The 19,963-nt window shown below is 36.6% G+C and overlaps 1 protein-coding gene and 1 pseudogene across 1 annotated transcript; both read left to right on the top strand.

The window, feature by feature from the left end:
- The first annotated feature begins 448 nt into the window (after positions 1–448).
- Positions 449–1,192, top strand: LOC112185936 (lachrymatory-factor synthase-like). The gene has a single exon (XM_024324265.2). The coding sequence runs from the start codon at positions 497–499 to the stop codon at positions 1,013–1,015; it is 519 nt and encodes a 172-aa protein (XP_024180033.1). The 5' UTR covers positions 449–496; the 3' UTR covers positions 1,016–1,192.
- A 2,808-nt stretch (positions 1,193–4,000) lies between these two features.
- Positions 4,001–11,911, top strand: LOC112185934 (annotated as a pseudogene).
- Positions 11,912–19,963: the final 8,052 nt, after the last annotated feature.

The following is a 19,963-nucleotide window of genomic DNA, read 5'->3' as shown; positions in this document are numbered from 1 at the left end:
ATTTAGATTCATAATTTGCAGTGGCCAGTAGACAATTGTATAAGTAGGTATTTTGTTGTAGTCATGATCTATTCTAAATCGAGAGATTGTGAATAATTTTTGTGTTTAATGGAAGTCATGGATTGTGTTTTATGCTTAAAGTGTTGAATTTTGATTAACCAGCTGTAACGGTTAGTGTGACTGCAGGATGGATACCTAAAAAGAATTTAATTTTTTTTTTAAATTTAATTTTATGGAGTCAACAATCAATTTCTGGGACCCACAATTTACTCACTAATGTTTTGGTACGGTTGGGTCTTGTCACTCCAGCAAAAGAGACCAACAACAATTTTAGTGTTTAAACCGTGTCTATTGATCATCCGCACTAATCAATGGTACGATCCAATTCACACCATTCAAAATGGTGTGGTAAGCCCACTTTTGTGGTAGTGATATAAGCATGCTCGGCCTCTTAGAAGAGATATCCTTGAACCAAGCTTCACTTGTTAGCTCTCAAATGGAACCTACTACCCAAATGGCTCATGACCAGCAACAACCAAAATGGGAAGGCGAGGCTAGGGCAGAGCTAATAGGCCCTAAAGCAGAACAAGTGTGGCCTTTGTTGGAGGACTTCTTCGGCCTACACAAGTGGTTCCCAACCCTAACCACTTGCCTTCCTGTACAAGGCGTATCCGGTCAACCAGGGTGCGTGCGCTATTGCGCCGGATTCAAAACTCCGGTTGATCATGAAAGCAACCAGCCGGAGCATCTGAACTGGACTAAGCAGGAGCTACTGTCCATAGACCCAAGCCAGCTGACGTTTAGCTATTCCATTGTAGACGGGAATGTCGGGTTCAACTCGTACATTTCGACTGTGCGAGTGGTGCCGAAGGAAGATGGATGCATCATTGAGTGGAAGTATGAGGTTGAGCCAGTGGAGGGGTGGACACTGAAGGATCTGGACGTGTTTATAGGCACTGGTTTGCAAGTCATGGCTCGCAGAATGGAAGCTAGCCTCTCCAAACTCCAAGTTTGAGCTTTTAGTATATGCATGACTTTTTCTGTTAAGGTGTTAATTAATTGTTTGGTGTGATCAGTAATGTTGTTAAATGGTTTTCTTTATGAGAGTGAAAATTAAATGTGATCTAGTATACCTGGTATTTGATCGATATCCATCAACTATGTAAAACCCCTGCATGATTTCTGTTGCCAATTCCCTTAAAGGATTGAATTAATTATTTAAGGTCAACTCCGTAACAAGCGTTTCATCAATCATTCCCGAAATCCAGAAACTGAGAATCCATTGGCCACAGTTGTATGCATTCTGTGATATTTACCTGCAGATAAAGACATAAGAAATTGGGTTGCGCGCAACTCAAGTGCATTTTTTTTTTCTTTTTCTTTTGGGGTTTGAAAATTAATATGTGCCTGCGAACTGTTCTTTGTTGTTGGGCTGAGAAATGACTACATTTTGCAACTCCGAATCGGGCTTTTTCAATATAGATGAGCGATCGTGCAACCTCTCGTTATGCGTAGCTGGGTAGGGAAGAGGTCGTGTATGAGCAGTCGAATCTAATTCAAGTCTATTTTGTTATGTAGAGGGTGAGTTTATTTAGGTAGCAAGTCTTTTCTACACCCTCTAATGCGTTAATGTGTGTTGAGGACCAATCTCACCTGGTACCATATGCATGAATGTGGCTAGGTCGTTTGACAACATTAAGAAATATCTACTCAATCCTCGGTTATTTTAGATCGAGGACGCATGCGGACAGGACGATTCCTTGCAAAGTATTGATGAACCTCATAAAAGAAACGTTTTGGACGATTCTTCGACTCCCATCTGAAACGTGCACGGAAGAGTACGTTGCTGCCTACTCTGCACTGACACCACATGAAATGAGGGCTTTGTCGCATTATATGTGTGATTGCAATCACTTGGAGTAGGATGATGTTAAGCCATTCGAGGAGTAGGGAACCAAATTAAAACCGGGAGTGTATTCCATGCACTGTCAGTGCATGGGTACTTACAATATGAATTGATGTAATTTTTTTGATATTAAAATATATAAAGGAATGAATTAGATGAGTGACTGTTATTTTTTTAGAGATTAAAATAACCGTCAGTGCACTTGCACTGTTGGTACATACAATCCTCTCCAATTAAAACCTAACTGAACCAAACACCAACACCTTCGACTCTCTGTTTGGGGCTAATCATGTCACGAGGGAATGAGGGATTGTTTCTTATTTAGGAAGACAACGCGCGTTCTTCTCATATCACACATCCGAAAGAAGTAAGATACCTGCTTTTTCTGTACTATCAGATTGAATTAATTGATTAGCCATATACGACAAGAAACTAATAAATTAAGTTTCTATTTGTAAGACATGTATTTCCGACATCAGGATTTTTTGCCTAATTATAATATTTCAATAATTGAGATGATAATTAATGTTGTTTTAAACTTTATATGTTCTTCATCAGACAAGAGCATCGAGATGTTAAAATATTTTACATGCATGAACTTTGGAGGCAATTAATCTGCTAGCTCAATATCTCACGATGAAGACATACATATAGCACGTACTTTAAATTACGTGTGAAGCATATCTCCATCTCACAAGATTTTCTGCCCTAATTTTGCTGTGTATCTCTACCATCACATTCTTTATCAGTCTAGCTTCGATCTACGTCCATGTAACTTCCTATAGTAGAATATGTAGCAGTACGTGTAATTCAATGATCTTAACAGTTCATTCTTTAGATTCCTTTACAATCTCAGACGTACATAAGTGTATATAGTTATAATACATACATACGTACGCAAGGGGCTAGCCTCTTCTATATATGTGCGCACTCATAGAAGAGTTATATCCTTGAACCAAAACTTCAATTGTTAGCTTTCTAATATGGAACATACTACCCAATATTGTTTCATGACCAGCGACAACCGAAATGGGAAGGCAAGGCTACTGCAGAGCTACGAGGTCCAAAAGCAGAACAAGTGTGGCCTTTGCTGGAGGACTTCTTCGGCCTACACAAGTGGTTCCCAACCCTCCCCACTTGCCTTCCTGTGCAAGGCGTATCCGGGCAGCCAGGCTGCGTGCGCTACTGCGCCGGAATTAAGACTCCGGTTGATCGCGAAAGCGACGGGCTAGAGCATGTGAACTGGTCTAAGCAGCAGCTACTGTCCATAGACCCAAGCCAGCTGACCTATAGCTATTCCATTATAGATGGGAATATTGGGTTCAACTCGTACATTGCAACCATACGAGTGTTGCCCAAGGAAGATGGGTGCAGCATTGAGTGGAAGTATGAGGTTGAGCCAATTGAGGGGTGGACACTGATGAATCTTGACATGCTTATCGCCCTGGTTTGCAACTTATGGCGAGAAAAATGGAAGCTAGCCTTGGTCAGTATAAAGTTTGAGCTCTGTTTCTGTAGGGGACTTAGTTGGTCTGAAATTCTAAATTGGGCTCTTTTCATTGTGTGTTTACTTTGGTAATAACTTATTTTGACGTATGTTTTATTTACGTTGTGTTTTAATAAATTGTTGAACAATATAATGTATGAATATATGATAGGCGTAAAAGTAATGAATGATGCACTCTATTTCTGTGTCGATTTGCATATCAAAGGACACCCCAATAACATGGTAGAAAACTATAGAGGATTCAACTTATTTGTGGACCGGAATTCAAAGCTCATAAAGTAAGTTATTATAACAGTAATAATTCGTTTAGGCAGTCTAGATTGAACCATGTCTAAATGTAACATTTTACTTCACTAAGTCCGACAACTAATTTATAAAAGAAATTGCTTAACTTTTTTTAGTTCCTTCTTTTTTTTTTCAAAAAAAATAATTTTAAATTTTATTACCGTTGAGGTATTTATCTCAAAATTTGATTTCGTATTTTCCAAAAGACAAAAAACGAAAAAGAAAAGAAAAAAAAAAAGGAGGATCGTTGAGAGTGTGCGACTTCGGGCGTGATTTGAAATGGAGAGAGATCACACACGTGCCGCTCTGATTTGAAACCCAAAAAACCAAAAACCCCTCTTCTCTGTGTCTCTGAGAGAGAGAGAGAGAGAGATTCACCAAACCCAGAGAGGCATGGAAGCCATACTCCGAGACTCCGTTCACCACAGCCTTCGCGATTTCCTCCACCGCAACGCCATTTTCCTCTGCGAGCGTCTCTGCGCCGAGTTCCCCTCCGAGGTTCTCCTTCTCCTCCTTCTCCTTCTCCTTCTCCGCCTCCTCTATTCACTTCCCCCCTTTGTTTAAATCACACAGAAACCCTAGCAAAAACGCAGCAAGATGGAAATATTCGAAATTGATTCGGTCTAGTTTTTCAGTGTTGACCGGACCGGAGCACTCGCGCTCTTTGTTTTCCTCGATGCTTGGTGGCTCTGGTTGGGTTACTGAGGAATTAGTGTTTCTAATTGAGACCTAGGGTTTGATCGCTTTACAATTTTGGACTTTGTTTTCACAGCGCTCAAGTTCTTTGTTTCCTTTTCGAAAATGTTCAATTGAAGAATAGTTACTTATAGTTTTGTTGTTAGCTTTCAATTTTGGACTCTTATTGCTAATTTGAAATGAATCGTCAAGTTGTGGGTGGCTTGCATAATGAGGTTTTTTAGTGTGATTTTTCGGAGTGGACTATTTTGCTGGCATTCATTACTAGGTGATGTGCTTTTATATGTATTTGAGTGGATACATGCTTGTTCTATAATTTTGAAATGTTTATTAGGAGAAAGGGTCTTTGTTATTTGACGAAATTGTGCTTGTCAAATGTTCTCTGTATGGGTATTTTGCTTGCTGATTGTTTATGGAGACACTGACGACGTGTTGTTTTTGCAGACAAATTTGCAATTGTTAGCTGGATGTTACTTGCATAGTAATCAAGCTTATGCCGCATACCATATTTTAAAGGGTAAGCAATATCATGCTACATACTCTACGAGTATACTTATTACATTCTAAGTTCCTTTCTATTTTTCTTCTTTTAATATTGAGGTTTTGTAGGTCCAAATTTCTTTGTTATCATCATACTATTTCTCATCTTCTTCTGTTGATTTTGTGAAGGAACACAAGTGGCTCAATCACGCTACTTGTTTGCTATGTCATGCTATCAGATGAATCTCTGAATGAGGCAGAAGCAGCATTATGCCCCCTAATGAGCCTAGTGCAGAGGTACTTGAAGCTGTATATCTTGGCAAGCTGTATTGACGAGTGATTGAAATGAGTGACACATAACCCTTTTGAGATATTGACCGAAAGAAATACCCTTCAGGCATTATGTATTTAGGTTTTGGTATTGCAATTTTCGTTAGGATCTTCAGTTGTTTCCTTGTTCATATGTTCTCGTTATTTCTTAATGCAGGTTCCAAATGGCGCAGCAGGTCATTACCTTCTTGGCTTATTTATAGGTCTGTCTTCTTATGAATCAAACTTTTAGGGGATATTACCTTTGCCAAAGACACTTACTTTATAATCTTTTTCGAAAGGAGTTATTACGATACTGGCTTAGAACTACTTTGCAAAAGACCTGTTTATTAGTTTTCATCTGAATGAGATGTCAGGCAAAAGGGTATTCCTATAAAGGATGTATTGACATCATGTTATTGATATAGGAGGCCTCCTTTCTATTATACACACACACATACATGTGAGAAGTAAACAATACTTGTAGTGTTGTTGATCCTCCCAGAGATATCAATTGGTGTTCAGGCTTGTATTTTGTTTCTTCTATTATGTTGGCCAACAATCTGTGTGTCTGGAAATTCTTCAGATTGTCAAAAGTATCCTTTACTAGGATGCTCTCTTGGATAGTTGGTTTTTCTGTGTTGGACCAATCTGCATCTGGTACCAAATATGTCCCCTTTAGCTTATCCAAAGCCTCGTATTGATTAGTGCTTGAATGCATGCCAACAGCTTGGTGTCCTACTGTTCTCAAGTTCATGACATATATTATATTTTCTATATTTCATAGTTATTCTGTGCTTACACTGTTGATAATGTCCATTTGCTGTTCTTTGAAGTGTGATGTATATGCATGCCCTGATATTATCGCTTATTGATGGTTTTATTCTAGGTATACTGATAGAAGGAAAAGTGCCATCCATCACTTTAAACAGGCTTTGACTATAGACCCTTCATGTGGGCTGCATATGAGGAGCTGTGCGTGCTAGGTTTTGTAAAATTTTCACAAGTAATTTTTCTTATTAGTGCACATACTTTCCTATATCATTGGGAAGGCCTTATGTTTTAGACCTACATATCTAAATTCTAGGTTCTGCTGAAGAAGCAGCTGTGGTTTTTGGGGAAGCTGCTGCTCTCTCCATACAAAAACAGTACCTACATCATGGATTAGCTTCTCAAAGTTTACTCACCGTCAATGATGATTGCAATTTAGTTTCTGGAAGGAACTTTAGCTTTGAAGATGTTAGTCCAAGACAATTGAAACTAATGCAAGGCAGTAATACGAGAGATAGTTCTGGAAATTCTCATGTTATTTTAGGAGGAGTTTCTGGTCAGCCTACAAACGGCAGTTCTAACATATCTTTCTATAACACTCCTTCACCAATGCCTATGCAGGTATATATAAAGTTTTTTCTTCATTTATTTCCGCAGTCTTCTCACATATTGCTGCATCTATTTTCTTTGACACTTCACTCAATATTACTCTCGAGTAAAAGTTTCAGATATATTGTTTTTATTCTGGCTTGTTATAGGCAGGCAACCACTTAAAATAAATTTTGTTTTGAAACTGAATATTTAGTTATTACTCATAAGTTTTGTCTCTTCAATGTACATAGACAATTTGATGAAGGATGGGTTGGGAATACTCCTGCAAATGGATATGCAATAGACTTTAGGTTTGGCAAGTGGTTTTTAGGCATAAAATGGAGGAAACTTAGTTGCTGAAATTCTGAAGGCCAGTTTGAGGTTAGCTTCAAGGGTTATTTGGGGATGTAGGTCATCAGCCAATACTCAGGGTTTAGAAAGGATTGGAAGGAAGGGTAGGAGAGTGCAGTTCCCATCAAATTCCATTATCAATGTGCATTGCCCATGTTAAAATTTATGAAGGAATGAATCTTGTCTTATAGGATTCAAATTTTTTAAAAACTCGTACAAAGCCTAAAAGCAAAGACACCATCAAAAATGTAAAATTACACAGGACTTTCGAAGTTTCATTCTGAGGGCTTCTGCCGTACATATAATGCTTTATCTCTAAAACTGAGGACTCCATCCTCAACAATTGACCATCGAGTATAAGACTATATTTATAAATGAAAATGCAGTAAACTCAGCATTCCATTCTTTTTGGCGGCATCCTTTTGCATTGGCTTACCAATCCTGGTAGAACATCATAAAGGATTATAGAAGAGACTTAAATGCCATCCGATGTTTCTGTGTGTACCAAAAGTGAAAAATACTGAACTAAGTCGTTTCAATGTTGCATCCTCATTGCTCTTAGTTTCCCTGTTTGCAGTTGTCAGGTATCGCTCCACCGCCGGTTTGTAGAAATGTCCTGCCAAATGGCCTAAACCTCAGCTCTGGTACTGATAGCTCTCCTAGGTCAACTATGAGCTCTACCATTCAAGGTGGGAGAAGAAAGTTTGTTGATGAAGGAAAACTTCGAAAGGTAGCTAACAATGAGTCAGCTATTCGATTGGTATGAAGAATCATATTCTTTGCTTCCATACTTTTTTTTTTTTTTGCTAAATAAGTCAACTATTCAAGTGTATGTAAGGTAGCAATATAGTTTAAATTGCATCTCTATAATCATGTTTCTATTTCCTGAACTTTTCTCTGTGGACTAATTTGTATTTATGAACCAAACATGGAAAATTTATTGTGAGTCACTGCTGATGATTTTAGCTGTTGGTTTTTTCTATAAAAGGAAATTTGTGACGCCTGTTATCATGATATCCTGTCATTAAAGTTCTCTACTGGCTCTTTTGGTTTAAGTGGGGCTGGTTTTGGAGTTTGACCTATGAAAACATTATGTCAATTTTTCTTTGCTTTTTTGCACCAAGTCATTTTCTACACTTTATGCTTTTCTTGTTTTCTTGCTTCATGCGGGCTTAAACAGAGATCATTTTTCTTGTTGGTGATGTTGCTTTCTGCTAAGCTTCATTGCAATTATTTGTTCACATTGTCACGTTGATTCCTTAACATTTTGAGATCAATGACTACTTGTCTTCTTTTCAGATTTCTAGTAGATTATCTTTTGATTCTGGCAACCGAAGGAGCAATAGACTTGCTGCTGAAGCAGGGGCTAACACCAATGCAAGTGCGTCCATGGCAGCTGGAAATGGAACTACCAATACATCTAAAATTGGAAGTTCTAAGTTGGGCTCTGTAGCACGCTCCTTGACAAGTCGGAAGGGTCAGCCATGGGCCAATGAAAACCTTGATGAAGGTATCGCAATGTCTCATTTCTCACTTAATTGGTGAAAGTGAACTATATTAGCATATGGATATGAGCAGGGACAAAAGCCCTTTCTTAACCATTGTACTTATTCCTTCTTTCTATTTTTAGAGAAACAACTGAAGTTCTGTATACTTAAAGTAATTGTATTCTAGAAAGATTTGCCTCCAATAAAATGCTTTTTAACCTAATTATGAGTCTGAGTTGGGACTTTGGAAACTGGCCATGTTAGTATTGTTTTTCTTCATAGATAAGTTCTTAGAAACGAGATAAGTTCAAGTAAGTTTCCAGGCTAATTCAACTTCTGGTCTCTTGTTCTATCTAATAGCTTTCTGCTAATAGTGGTGAAATCTAACTTGGTCTTATATAGGCATACGGAATGAGACATTCGATGATTCCCGTTCAAATACAGCAGCTATCTCTGGTTTTACTCCCACTAGTGATACCAGATATCTTGAACAAGATGGAGCAACATTGTCATTGGTGGGGTATTATGCATGCTTCAAAAGTTATTAGTGGTGCTTCAGAAATATTGAGCCTTTTGAGAACTCTTGGGGAAGGTTATAGGGCTTTCATGCATGTACAGGTGCCAGGTACTATTTGGCTATCACAAAATAAACTGAGTATAATATTCTCATTTCCTAGGTTTAGGTTCGATTGTTTAATATAGTCTCTCTTGCACAGGATGCACTGGATGTCTATCTGAAACTTCCATACAAGCATTACAATACAGGCTGGGTACTCTGCCAGGTAGTTCCTGCCGTTCAAAGTTCTGGGATGGATTTCTATATCATCTCCTACTGTGACAACCTTGTACAGATGCATTGAATGTACTTATATCAAGCATAGGATCCATCTACCCCATTTTCTGCTGTTAGTCGTCCATGTTTTAGTGATATCATGAATGTACTTATGTCAAGCATAGGATTCCATCAACCACATTTTCTGTTGTTTGTATGATATCTACTTGTCCGCAGAACCTCCTTATCCCTTGTCAGATTATATTCCTCTTTCGACAATTTGGCTAATTTTAATATCATCATAAAAATATAAATGATGCTGAATAAATTTGGAGTTGATGTATTCTCTCTTATCTATTCTTCTTATAGTTATTTAATATACTTATTCACAATACATTTATACCTGCATATATTTTGCATTCTTCAATTGCAGGTTGGAAAAGCTTATTTTGAATTGCTAGATATTTTGAAGCTGATAGGGCCTTCATCTGGCTCGACAGGCATCACCTTACAGTTAGAAGGAATGGATTAATTCTACAGTTCTTTATGTGAGTTCCCACTGATGTACATGAAGCTCTTTAAATGCTGTTTCTGCAGTTTCCCACACAGTCGTTCTGAATGAAGCTTGTTGCTTAGCTTATCCTTATGCTGTTTAGATTTTTGTCTATTCTTTAATGTTTACAGATGTTTGCTTTTAGTCCACACCACCCTGTTTCCCCCCCTCTCAAATAGCTTTCTCAATCTTTACTCATGAGTTTGTTAGTTACGGCTTGTATCTGTACAACCAGGTGATTAATGTTTAGTTGTTTTACTGAATATATTCGAAATTTTTGCAGCTTTTGAACGAAGATATGAAGTTAAGTTACCTGGCACAAGACTCATATCAACTGATCGCTTAGCTCCTCAGTCTTGGTAGATATATCTAGCCTCACACAACATTCAAATCTCAATTCTGTTTTAAACTTATCGATCATTTAGCTTTTGAGACCAAATTTGTATTTGACCTATTTATTCATGGTAGCTTCTGCGGGTAACTTTTGCAAATAATGACTTATGCTTTAGCTTTTGAAGACTGACATTTTTCCTCTCTGTCTACAATTTTCACTGGGGGATTTTATACCTTCAATATTTCCTTGACTTCGCTAATCTGGGCATTAACATATCCAAATAAAAATTAATTTGGTTGAAATCTCATGCATGTCTTAATGTTCACTTTGTGCGTTAATAAAATACTTCTTTTGTTAATCTACATCTAAATCTTCACATAGGATACTTCTGTTTGGAGTAATGTATATTATGTACCTGCCTGCTTGTTGGATGGATGGATTGAGGAAGGCCCATAGCACTGTTTCTCATTTGAGTTGCGAGTTATTTGGTTGTTCTCCAGAGCACATGATTACGCTTTTGACTAAATGTTGTTTTTTACCCAACTCAATTTTTGTATTCAATTGTCTTTAACATTGGAAAGGATGCATTTTCTCCATTGAGGATCATAGTCCATAAATATTCAAGTTTTTTTTTTTTCCCTTCCCTGAACTTATGTGCAAGTTATGATTTGTTCCTCACATCTTCTGTTGACTGGGTTTTAGGTGTGCAATGGGAATTGCTATAGCTTGCAGAAAGATCATGAAACTGCTCTGAAGAATTTCCAGCGAGCTGTTCAACTTAATTCAAATTCACATATGCGCATACCCTTTGTGGTCATGAGTATGAGACGCAGCCTTTCTTCCTTTCAATATCTACATATGAAAATGAAATTCTCCTAGAGTCTTATTTTGTGATCTGATGGTATGACCTTGTACTAGATATGTAGCCCTGGATGATTTTGAGAAGAATAAAGAGCTATCAGAGTGCACTTCGGCTTGATGCAAGGCATTATAACTCCTGGTTTGGGCTTGGAATGATTTATTTTCGGCAAGAGAAGTTTGAGTTTGCAGAGCATCACTTCCGGACAGCTAACCAAATAATCCATGTTCTTCTGTTATTGCGTCTAATCTTGGCACAGCATTGCATGCTTACAGGTTCCATTGGCCATATCAATGTTAAAATTACATCTCTGAAAGTTTAACTTTATCTACCGACTAATTAATTTTATGCTATATTGTGTTTGTATATGGCAGAGAAGTGATGAAGCTTGGCGATAATGGAGAAGGCTATTAGAGCAGATGAGAAGAATCCTTTCCCATGTATCAAAGGCTAATATATTAATGAGCTTAGAAAAGTTGATGAAGCTTAGCAGTCTTGGAGCAGCTTAATGAATATTCTCCTCGTGAAAGTAGTGTGCATGCTTGATGGGTAGGATTTATAAGCGGCGAAACATGCATGACAAAGCAATGCTTCATTTGGCATTGCATTGGATTGAAACCATCTACAACTGATGTCACTGCCATTAAGGTGATGCATTATTGTCTGCCTTACTGCATTTTCAGTTATAGTTAGTACCACATTACCTGCAACATTCAGAATTTCACACACTCAGAATTTTGCTTCTCTGCTCATCCTTTCTCATCTCTTGATTCTGAACAGGCTGCCATGGAGAGGTTACTTGTACCGGATGAAATAGAAGACAACCTGTAGATCTACTTATTCTGGATTTGCAGTAAAAGATAACATGGTGTAAATTATCCGGCTTAAAAAAAGTGGCCGTGAGAGGTGGTCTGCTTGTGCTTTCGATTGCTTACGAATGACTTGGATCATGAAGCTCAAGCCCCCGCTGTTTCCCTGTCAGACCAGGCACAACTTCCAGTCTGTAGATTGTAAAATGACCTCAGTTTTGTAGGATTCACATACCGAAAGGATATGATGTGACAGCAGTAGTTTAGCTCCATATGCTTACGGCTAGTTGTATCATGACGTTAATGAGAAACTGCTTGTATCTTTTACTTTGAAATAGTTCTAAATCATTATTTGCTTATTCTTGACTAAAAGTGTTAAAAAATTCTTTAGACCCTCCCCCATAAATCGGTAGTGCTCAGTGAGAATGCATGCTATGGTCGTCACTTTCTTAAAATACTCGCACTCTTCATCTTCACCTTTGAGCGTTCACAACTTCACTGCTTTTCTCCACCCAAACCTTCGCCATTACTCAAAAAGCAAAGTGAAACTTCCAGATAAGAATGGAACGAAGATGTTCCACCAAAATTGGTCATTTTGATAAGTGACCAATTTTAGCCTCAAGATGACTTTTGACCTACATTTAACAAATATATTTGTAAGGTAAAATGACTCAAATACCCTCCAGTTGATTGAAAAACTGGGGCTCTGAAATTATATTATATATTCTCACGAAAATAGAATTTTCTTGTAGGTTGAGGAGTTCCAGATCTTTGTGATAACCCTAACCGGGAAGATCATCACGTACCCTTGAGGTTGCAAGAAGCTGTGCACCACAGCCTGTGGTGTTTCGATGTCTGGAATTGTGGAGGTTTTGTGGTGGATGGTGAGAAATGCGGAAGCTTGGTGGACACGTGATCTAACTGGTTACAAGTGTTCCATGTGTTGATTCTGCTTATATTATTGTTTAGTCGCTATGCTGAGAATTCTGCTTAATTTCCTTATGCACTGTGATCAGCTCCCCTCGCTTTGTATTTCCACTCAAGCACCTGCGAACAAATTTACTCAAGTTCTTGTATCTGAAAATTTTCATTGGAACAAAGTTGGCCTAATCATTGAGAGACTAAAATTGGTTGGAAGTCTTGGTATGTGGCTGTGTGCGCTATTCTGTATAAACCCAAACAAAACCATAGATGACAACCCGAAGAAAGTATGCAATTTGCAGGTTATTCAGTATAAAATATTAAAATTATATACGGTCAATACTCAACAGCAAAGTACTACTTAGAGAAAACAAAACTACTTTTTAGATTTTACTGCTGCACGAAACACATTTTTCACTGATGAACTCAAACTGAAGGAGCGTGAGCGCTATTTGGAAGACCATCCCAAACGTTGAGCAAGTCTTCACTTACTGATGCTAACATTTGGCCATTTTCATCCCAGCACAGAGAGAGAACAGGGTACTTGTCCCCTTCCAGTCGTCTAAGAATCACTCCTGTATCGCTATCAAGTAGGAAGACATGGTTTGCTACTGCTGCAGCAAGCAGCCTAACTGAACCAGGTTGGAATCTTATCTGTGGAACTCCACTAATCTCTTCTTATCCCTTAAAATCCAGATGGACAATCTGGAAAACAAAACAGGCCAAGGATAACTACTATGTGAACCAACATGCTTTTCCTTTACAGCAAACACTGTTTAATTAGTAAATCATTCTCATACCTCGAGTGGTTTAACAGGTTGCTGGATGTTCCAGTAGAATATTTTGAGCCTCTGTCTATACTGCAAAGAAGGTTGGGGCTGGTTGGTGGAGATCCAACGAGAGAACAGCAATTTTGTGTGTTAGGGTTGTAATTAATAAGGCCATAAGGGACGTAGTCGCAGGCTTCACAATAACAAGGTTAAAGAAGTTTGAGTTTAACAGATTCAAAAGCTAATACACTGTTGACTAGGAGAAGAAGAGAACATGCTACAAACCCGATTAACATCCGATAGTTTCACGGTTTCATATGTAGAAGATGATGCAATACAAGCAGGACGAATTATTAGGTGGTCCTGGGCCACCACGTGTCATGCTGACATGGTGGTCCACCACGTTTAAAAAAATTCTAAACGGCATTCAAACGGAGCCGTTAAATGTATTTAAGAATCGTAGGAATTTAGCATTGTACAAATGTCTTCCGGCTATGGTTGGGACCACCATGTCAACAATTCTAAAGGGCATTGAAACGGAGAGGAAACAGAGCTGTTAAACGTATTTGAGAATCGTATGAATTAGTAGTTGTACACATGTCTTCTGGCTATTAGTTGGGACCAGCATGACACGTGGTGGTCCAGGACCACCTAATAATTCCTCTACAAGCAGGATCGTAGCATACTTCTGTTATCTGAGCTGAATGCTTCAGTGAGTACCTTGAAGTAAGGGTCCTTGTAGACCATAACAAAGCCTGTAGCAATCAAGACATCCATATTCAAATCAATTATTAATTATTTCACTGCCAAATCCTGCATCAACCATTCTGTAATCGAATCCTGGTATCTAAGAGTTCCTAAAACTCTTAATGCATTATCGAACCCTGTCCAAATGTGGCCAAAGATCTACTATCAGGGGAAAGAGTGACTTTTGTTGCTTCTTGACCAGAGCATTTATGTGACGTTTTAATGCTATTCTCTCTATATTTCACTTGGTCATTCTCTTAACATCATCATTCTAACTTAGTTTTGTGCTTTTAGGTAGTTTGAGCCTAAAATGAAGGCAATGAAGAAATAAGGCGCATAAATGATACAGAAATGGAGAAAAGATGTTTTTCCAATACTACCAGGAAAATGAGTTTCAATTGAAGTAGGAATCCTGAGTCAACTAGGAGTCAAGCTCGTGGAAATGACAAGAAATGACAAATGATAGAATCCCAGTTGGACAAGGAAACCTATTCTTGCTAGGAAGAGGAAACCTAACATGCCTAGGAATCCCTGTCACACAAGGAGAGCTTCGGAAGGTTCCAGAACATCTAAGAAATGAAGAGTCCTAATTTGACTAGGAAACCTGTTGGCATTAGAAGTCCTGATGATACTAGGATACTGAGAAGGCCAAGAGATGCTTCAAGAATGTATAAGAATATTCTAGAAGACACAAATTGGCGTCATACATGAAGAATATTGGGCTTAATTTGAAACGTCCAAGTGGAGAAGCATAGCCCGAAGATTGAAGCATGTTACATCCATGTGACCTTCTAGAAGACACTTATCGTCTCAAAGGAGTTTTATTCTCATAATTATTCCTTTATATCGTGCAAATACAAGAGAATACTAGAAGATTTCGGCATTGAGTATAAAAGGGAGAGTTCCAAGGAAAATCAACTTAGTGTGCAATTGGAAAAGAAAATAAAAGAGAATAATTATTAATTTGGGTTCCTGATTACATACGAGTTGAATGAAGACCAAATCAAGGGAAGATATATACAAGATTTCGGCCAAAGATGTTTGAGAAGATTCAAGATTGTTCTCTACATACTTCTCATGGAATATTTTGACTGGTCAGATGATGCAGAACAAGTAGAGAAATACCCTAACACCTTCTAGCTTCTTCTTATTTGGAGAGTGAAACCTTTTCCCATGGAAAGAGGAAATAGAGGTCAAAGAAACCTTGAGGAGCGAGACATAAATTTTCAGAGCAAGAATGAAAGAAATTCTCATAGTAGTAGACGGAGACTTGACGAAGAAGGAGACAATCTATTTATAAAAATGGAAAACGTGTCCTGTTAATAGTGACGGCATTAGGACACTATTAAAGTAGCGTTCACTAATTTTGTTTGTTGTTTGTGTTTTATTTTTGTTCAACGTACGTTAGCTTAATTGGATGATGAGATATTGGAAGATATTAAAATACTTTTTGTTCAACGTACGTTAGCTTTATTTTTGTTTGTTATTTGGATTTGTAATTTTGTGAGATTACAGTTTTGTAGTTGAAGGATGATTTTGAACCCTAATCATGTTATGATGTTTGGTTTTTAATTCCTAGTTTTTTATTTCACTTTTGTTCATGAATTATTATGATTCGTGCATATGGCCAGATATCTCGTATGTGTTTGTGTTCCTTGATGGCCAACTTAGGATATAAGCATGTAATTGTTTCTAGATTTAAGAAAACAGTGTTCTATATATGTTCTTAATTCATAAGTAGTAAGGCTTTTGGACAAAAGGTAAATCAACAATTAAGATTGCATGTAAGGTAGGCGTGCACTTACACTTATTTGCTTTTCTAAAATTGATCAAACTTTCATTCATTCTTAATGCATTGAGTATAATATTGATAAGATAGCGTTCCATGCCTAGATTACATATTAGTAGGCGTAGTACTGATGCGTTCATCTTGCTAGGTAATTAAGTAAACATTTACTAATTTATTTTGTTGCATGTGTTTCTTTTGTTCAACGTACATTAGATTATTTTGTTTAGCTAGTGAAGATGTGAAAGTACACTCGGGATGGTTGGGTACTACTTAGAGAAAACAAAACTAATTTTTAGATTGACTGAAGAAATTACAATTCCAAGAAGGTTGAGTTTTTATGAATCACCATACTCCATATCAACCTGAAATAAATCACAATTTTGTAATTAAGTCAAAACTACTTTGTAGAATTGACTGACCTCAATGAAAACCTACAATTCTAGAGGATTAAGTCGTTATGAGCTAGCAACTCCTCTATGAGCCTGTACATGTTTATGAGTTAAAATCTTCAATTCATCAGTAAACTGCAGCCTATACATTATGCAGTACTGAAACTCTCTTTGGATTCAGATGCAGGAAGAGCTGAGATCTTCAAACCCTAAAGAGTTTGATAGTGGCTGTGTGACCGAAACCAAGGATGTTAGCTGGAGTAATGAGGGAGTGAACCGAGCCAACTACAATGGTGGTCATGGAATCTTGATTGGCTCCAACAGGCCAAAATCAAACAGCTCTATTAGCCCACTTGAAATTTGGCATGTACGAGTTAAGCTCAAGTATACAAAAAAATTCATTTCCCTTAATCCATCTGGATATCAATATCAATCATTCCAAGCTACTTTTACATTGTATGTGCACGTTTCTCAATGCTGATGTATAATGAATGACATCACAATCATGTTATTAAACATAACACATGTTTTATAGAACGCAATAACATTTAAGATTTAATTCAACAAATAGTAAACAAGTCACCGATTTTCAATTATAATTCTATTTAACATTTTAATAGAAAAGGTTCCAAGTTTCAACTTCAATGCTGCTCAAAGTTAATAACACTACGACTCGCATTTTGAAATTTTATTCTTCTCGACAATACGAATGGCCTCCCAAATACGATTGTAAATCGAGCCTCCTAATACGAACCTTCAAGAAATAAGAAATAATTGTTTGATCTAAATCAAACCTAGCCTCCATGGATAGAAAGAGGGCATCAAGAAGAATCATAACTTTTTGTGAATCCTAAACTAGATTTGCAAATCAAAAGTTATATCCGCTGAAGTTTTGGAAAGAGAAAATATATAGAGAGAGCGAGAAACTCTCTCGAAAAAATGTACCAACAACATACTTCTTCCACTTGTCAAGCAAACATCAACCAAGCTCCTCCACTCGCCATGTGTCCATAAGTCAACTGAGTGATGACATCATCAGCATTCCCATGGATGACCTCAGCATCAGCTGCCCTCCACGTTAGCATTCTATTTTTTTCATATTAAACTTTAAAAATTCACAAAAAATAGTCTGGCAATCCAAAAGGTTCACCAAAAAATATTACAAACTTGTGGCAACCTATAATTTTCAATACTAATCTCGAAAATAAGATTCAAGCAACTTCAAAATTCGAATTCTCATAATTGGTGTTATATATTATCATATAATATTCAATTAAAAAAATCACGGTTTTCATATAATTATGTGAATCATGTATATTTTGTTTAAAATTGTTATTTGTTGTAAACATGGTTAGTAATATATGAGATGTATATAGTACGCGAAACATATATACGTGTATTATTCGGACACTTTATCAATTAGTTCGTTGAAAAGTTTGACAAATTTAAAATTTAATTAGTTTTTAATTTTAATATATTACTTTATATTCATTTTTGTTCAATAATATGTGTAAAATATGGTAAAAAAAAACTTTAAAAATCATATATGGTACATGCATGAATAATGCTTTTAGCTTCAAAAGTACGAGAAATTTAATGAATTCCTTTCAAAAATACGAAGCACGGAAGATTTTTTTTTAAAAAATGTAAGTATGTGTTATATTCGTATACAATACAAAAAATTACTAACTATGATTGTAAGTGTTTTATTTTTCTTCAAAATTATGAAATTGGATGGTGAGATGTTGGAGGATATTAAAATATGCTTTTTGATATACCGATAACGTTAATCAAAAAATGTAAAATAAAGAAATGATTTTTACACTACCATCTTGAAATCCCAAATAAAAAAACTCGAATTATGGTAGAACCCATAATAAAAACCAAAGTTGCAAATTTGCTCAAGTGATGAGGAATGAAAAATAACAGCATAGAATATATTACTGATGCGGGTTTATATAATTGATGATTAATACTCGACCTTACCTCATTTCATTTATATATATTTTTGATTCAAAGTGATATTATTCATTAAAGACTTCATGGTGTACGGTGGTCCAATAACATGAATCATTCCTAACCGCAACAAAGCATACAATATTGATTGTACCACCTTCAATGCCGAACCATGGGAGTAGGTTCCCTTAAATGTCGTGACTCTAGTCTACCCCAACTTACTCACGAAACTCTAAGACAGGACTGCGTATCCAAACTCAACTATAAATAAATAAATAAATTGAAGACTCTAAAGTTTGAGAACTAGATAACCACTTTTATGTTGAGCCACTAGATCTCACGCATGGTCTAGATCGAGTTATTTTCTCAGTCATCACTAAAGTTGAAATTATAATAACTTAAAAGTGTACATTTGTTTTCAGCTGTCAGATTCACTTGTCTATCACAATCTCTTAAATATTGTTCTTTAGATGAGCAAGACTGCAGCTATGGTTAGGGCATGATCGGTTGATTAGGTTCAGAATTTAGTAGCTGGGTCATGCCACACTTATTCATGATGGGTTCAAAATATGTAAATTTCAAATAAAAATTCGATCTAAGAATTAATCGTATTAGATTTTAAATCATCTCGAACAATGATAGTTATATTGTTATCATGAAAAATATTCAATGTAAAAAATCAAGGTTTTGGATGATTATGTGGATCATATATATTTATTTTAAGATTGCTACTAAACTAAAGATTCACTTGCTTCATTTGTTGTAAGTGTTTAAATTTTGTTCGACATCAAGTTAATTGGATGGTGAGATATTGGAGAATATTAATATATTTTTTGGGTATTCATTCCTATTTAGCTTTGTAGACTTTGCAAAGAAAGCATTAGACCACCGGGGATCGATTAGACATTGACGTGAAGAGAAAAATAGAAGAATAAAGTACCATTCCTTCACTCACAGTGTGTCTAAAATTTCGATTTCCACAAATTTTAGACATCAACTTTCTACATGTCTTTTGTTGCAGCAAAGCAAGAACACTATGATGCCAGTTGCAATTTATTCCCCTATACAAATGACACACGAATCACAGAAAAACTAAGCAAAATCAAATCTTAAACCCAAATTAGAAACAGGAAGACAAAATTAGAATTATGGTACCCATAATAGAAATTCAAGTTGCAAATTTTCTGTAGCGGTGAGGAATGAAAAATAATAGTGTGGAAAAAATAGTTGAAAATCAATACTCTACTTTATCTTGTTTCATTTATATATTTTTTTATTCAAATTAATATTGTTAATTAAAGACTCAATTTGTAAAATCATCTAAAAATACGAACCACCCTTAATAACAACAACGCATTTGACATAATTGGCGTGTGAAGCGTGAAGCAAACTTCCTCACAAATGCTATTGCAAAAGCTGGCCACCACAAAGCTAGCTCAATGCTCTTCCTCTTTCTGCTAGTCATGCTTACCTATTTGATTCTCTTAGCGCTGGATGTGTTAGAAGATTGTGTTTGTAATTTTAATACTTCATTAAAAAAAACATTACAATCATAAAAAAAAAACTCGTACATGATGCATCCATGGAGTTCCAACTAGACAAAGGACTTTTAACTTCAGCCACTGGATCTCACGCATGGTCCGGATTGAGATAAACTCTCACTTTGATCCGGGGGGCGGTG

Source organism: Rosa chinensis, chromosome 2, assembly GCF_002994745.2.
Source record: "Rosa chinensis cultivar Old Blush chromosome 2, RchiOBHm-V2, whole genome shotgun sequence".
Classification (NCBI taxonomy): Eukaryota; Viridiplantae; Streptophyta; class Magnoliopsida; order Rosales; family Rosaceae; genus Rosa; species Rosa chinensis.
This window is presented reverse-complemented; position numbering and strand designations above follow the sequence as displayed.

Excerpts from the sequence above, each read along its gene's own strand:
- LOC112185936 (XM_024324265.2), top strand. The coding sequence starts at position 497 with ATGGAACCTACTACCCAAATGGCTCATGACCAGCAACAACCAAAATGG.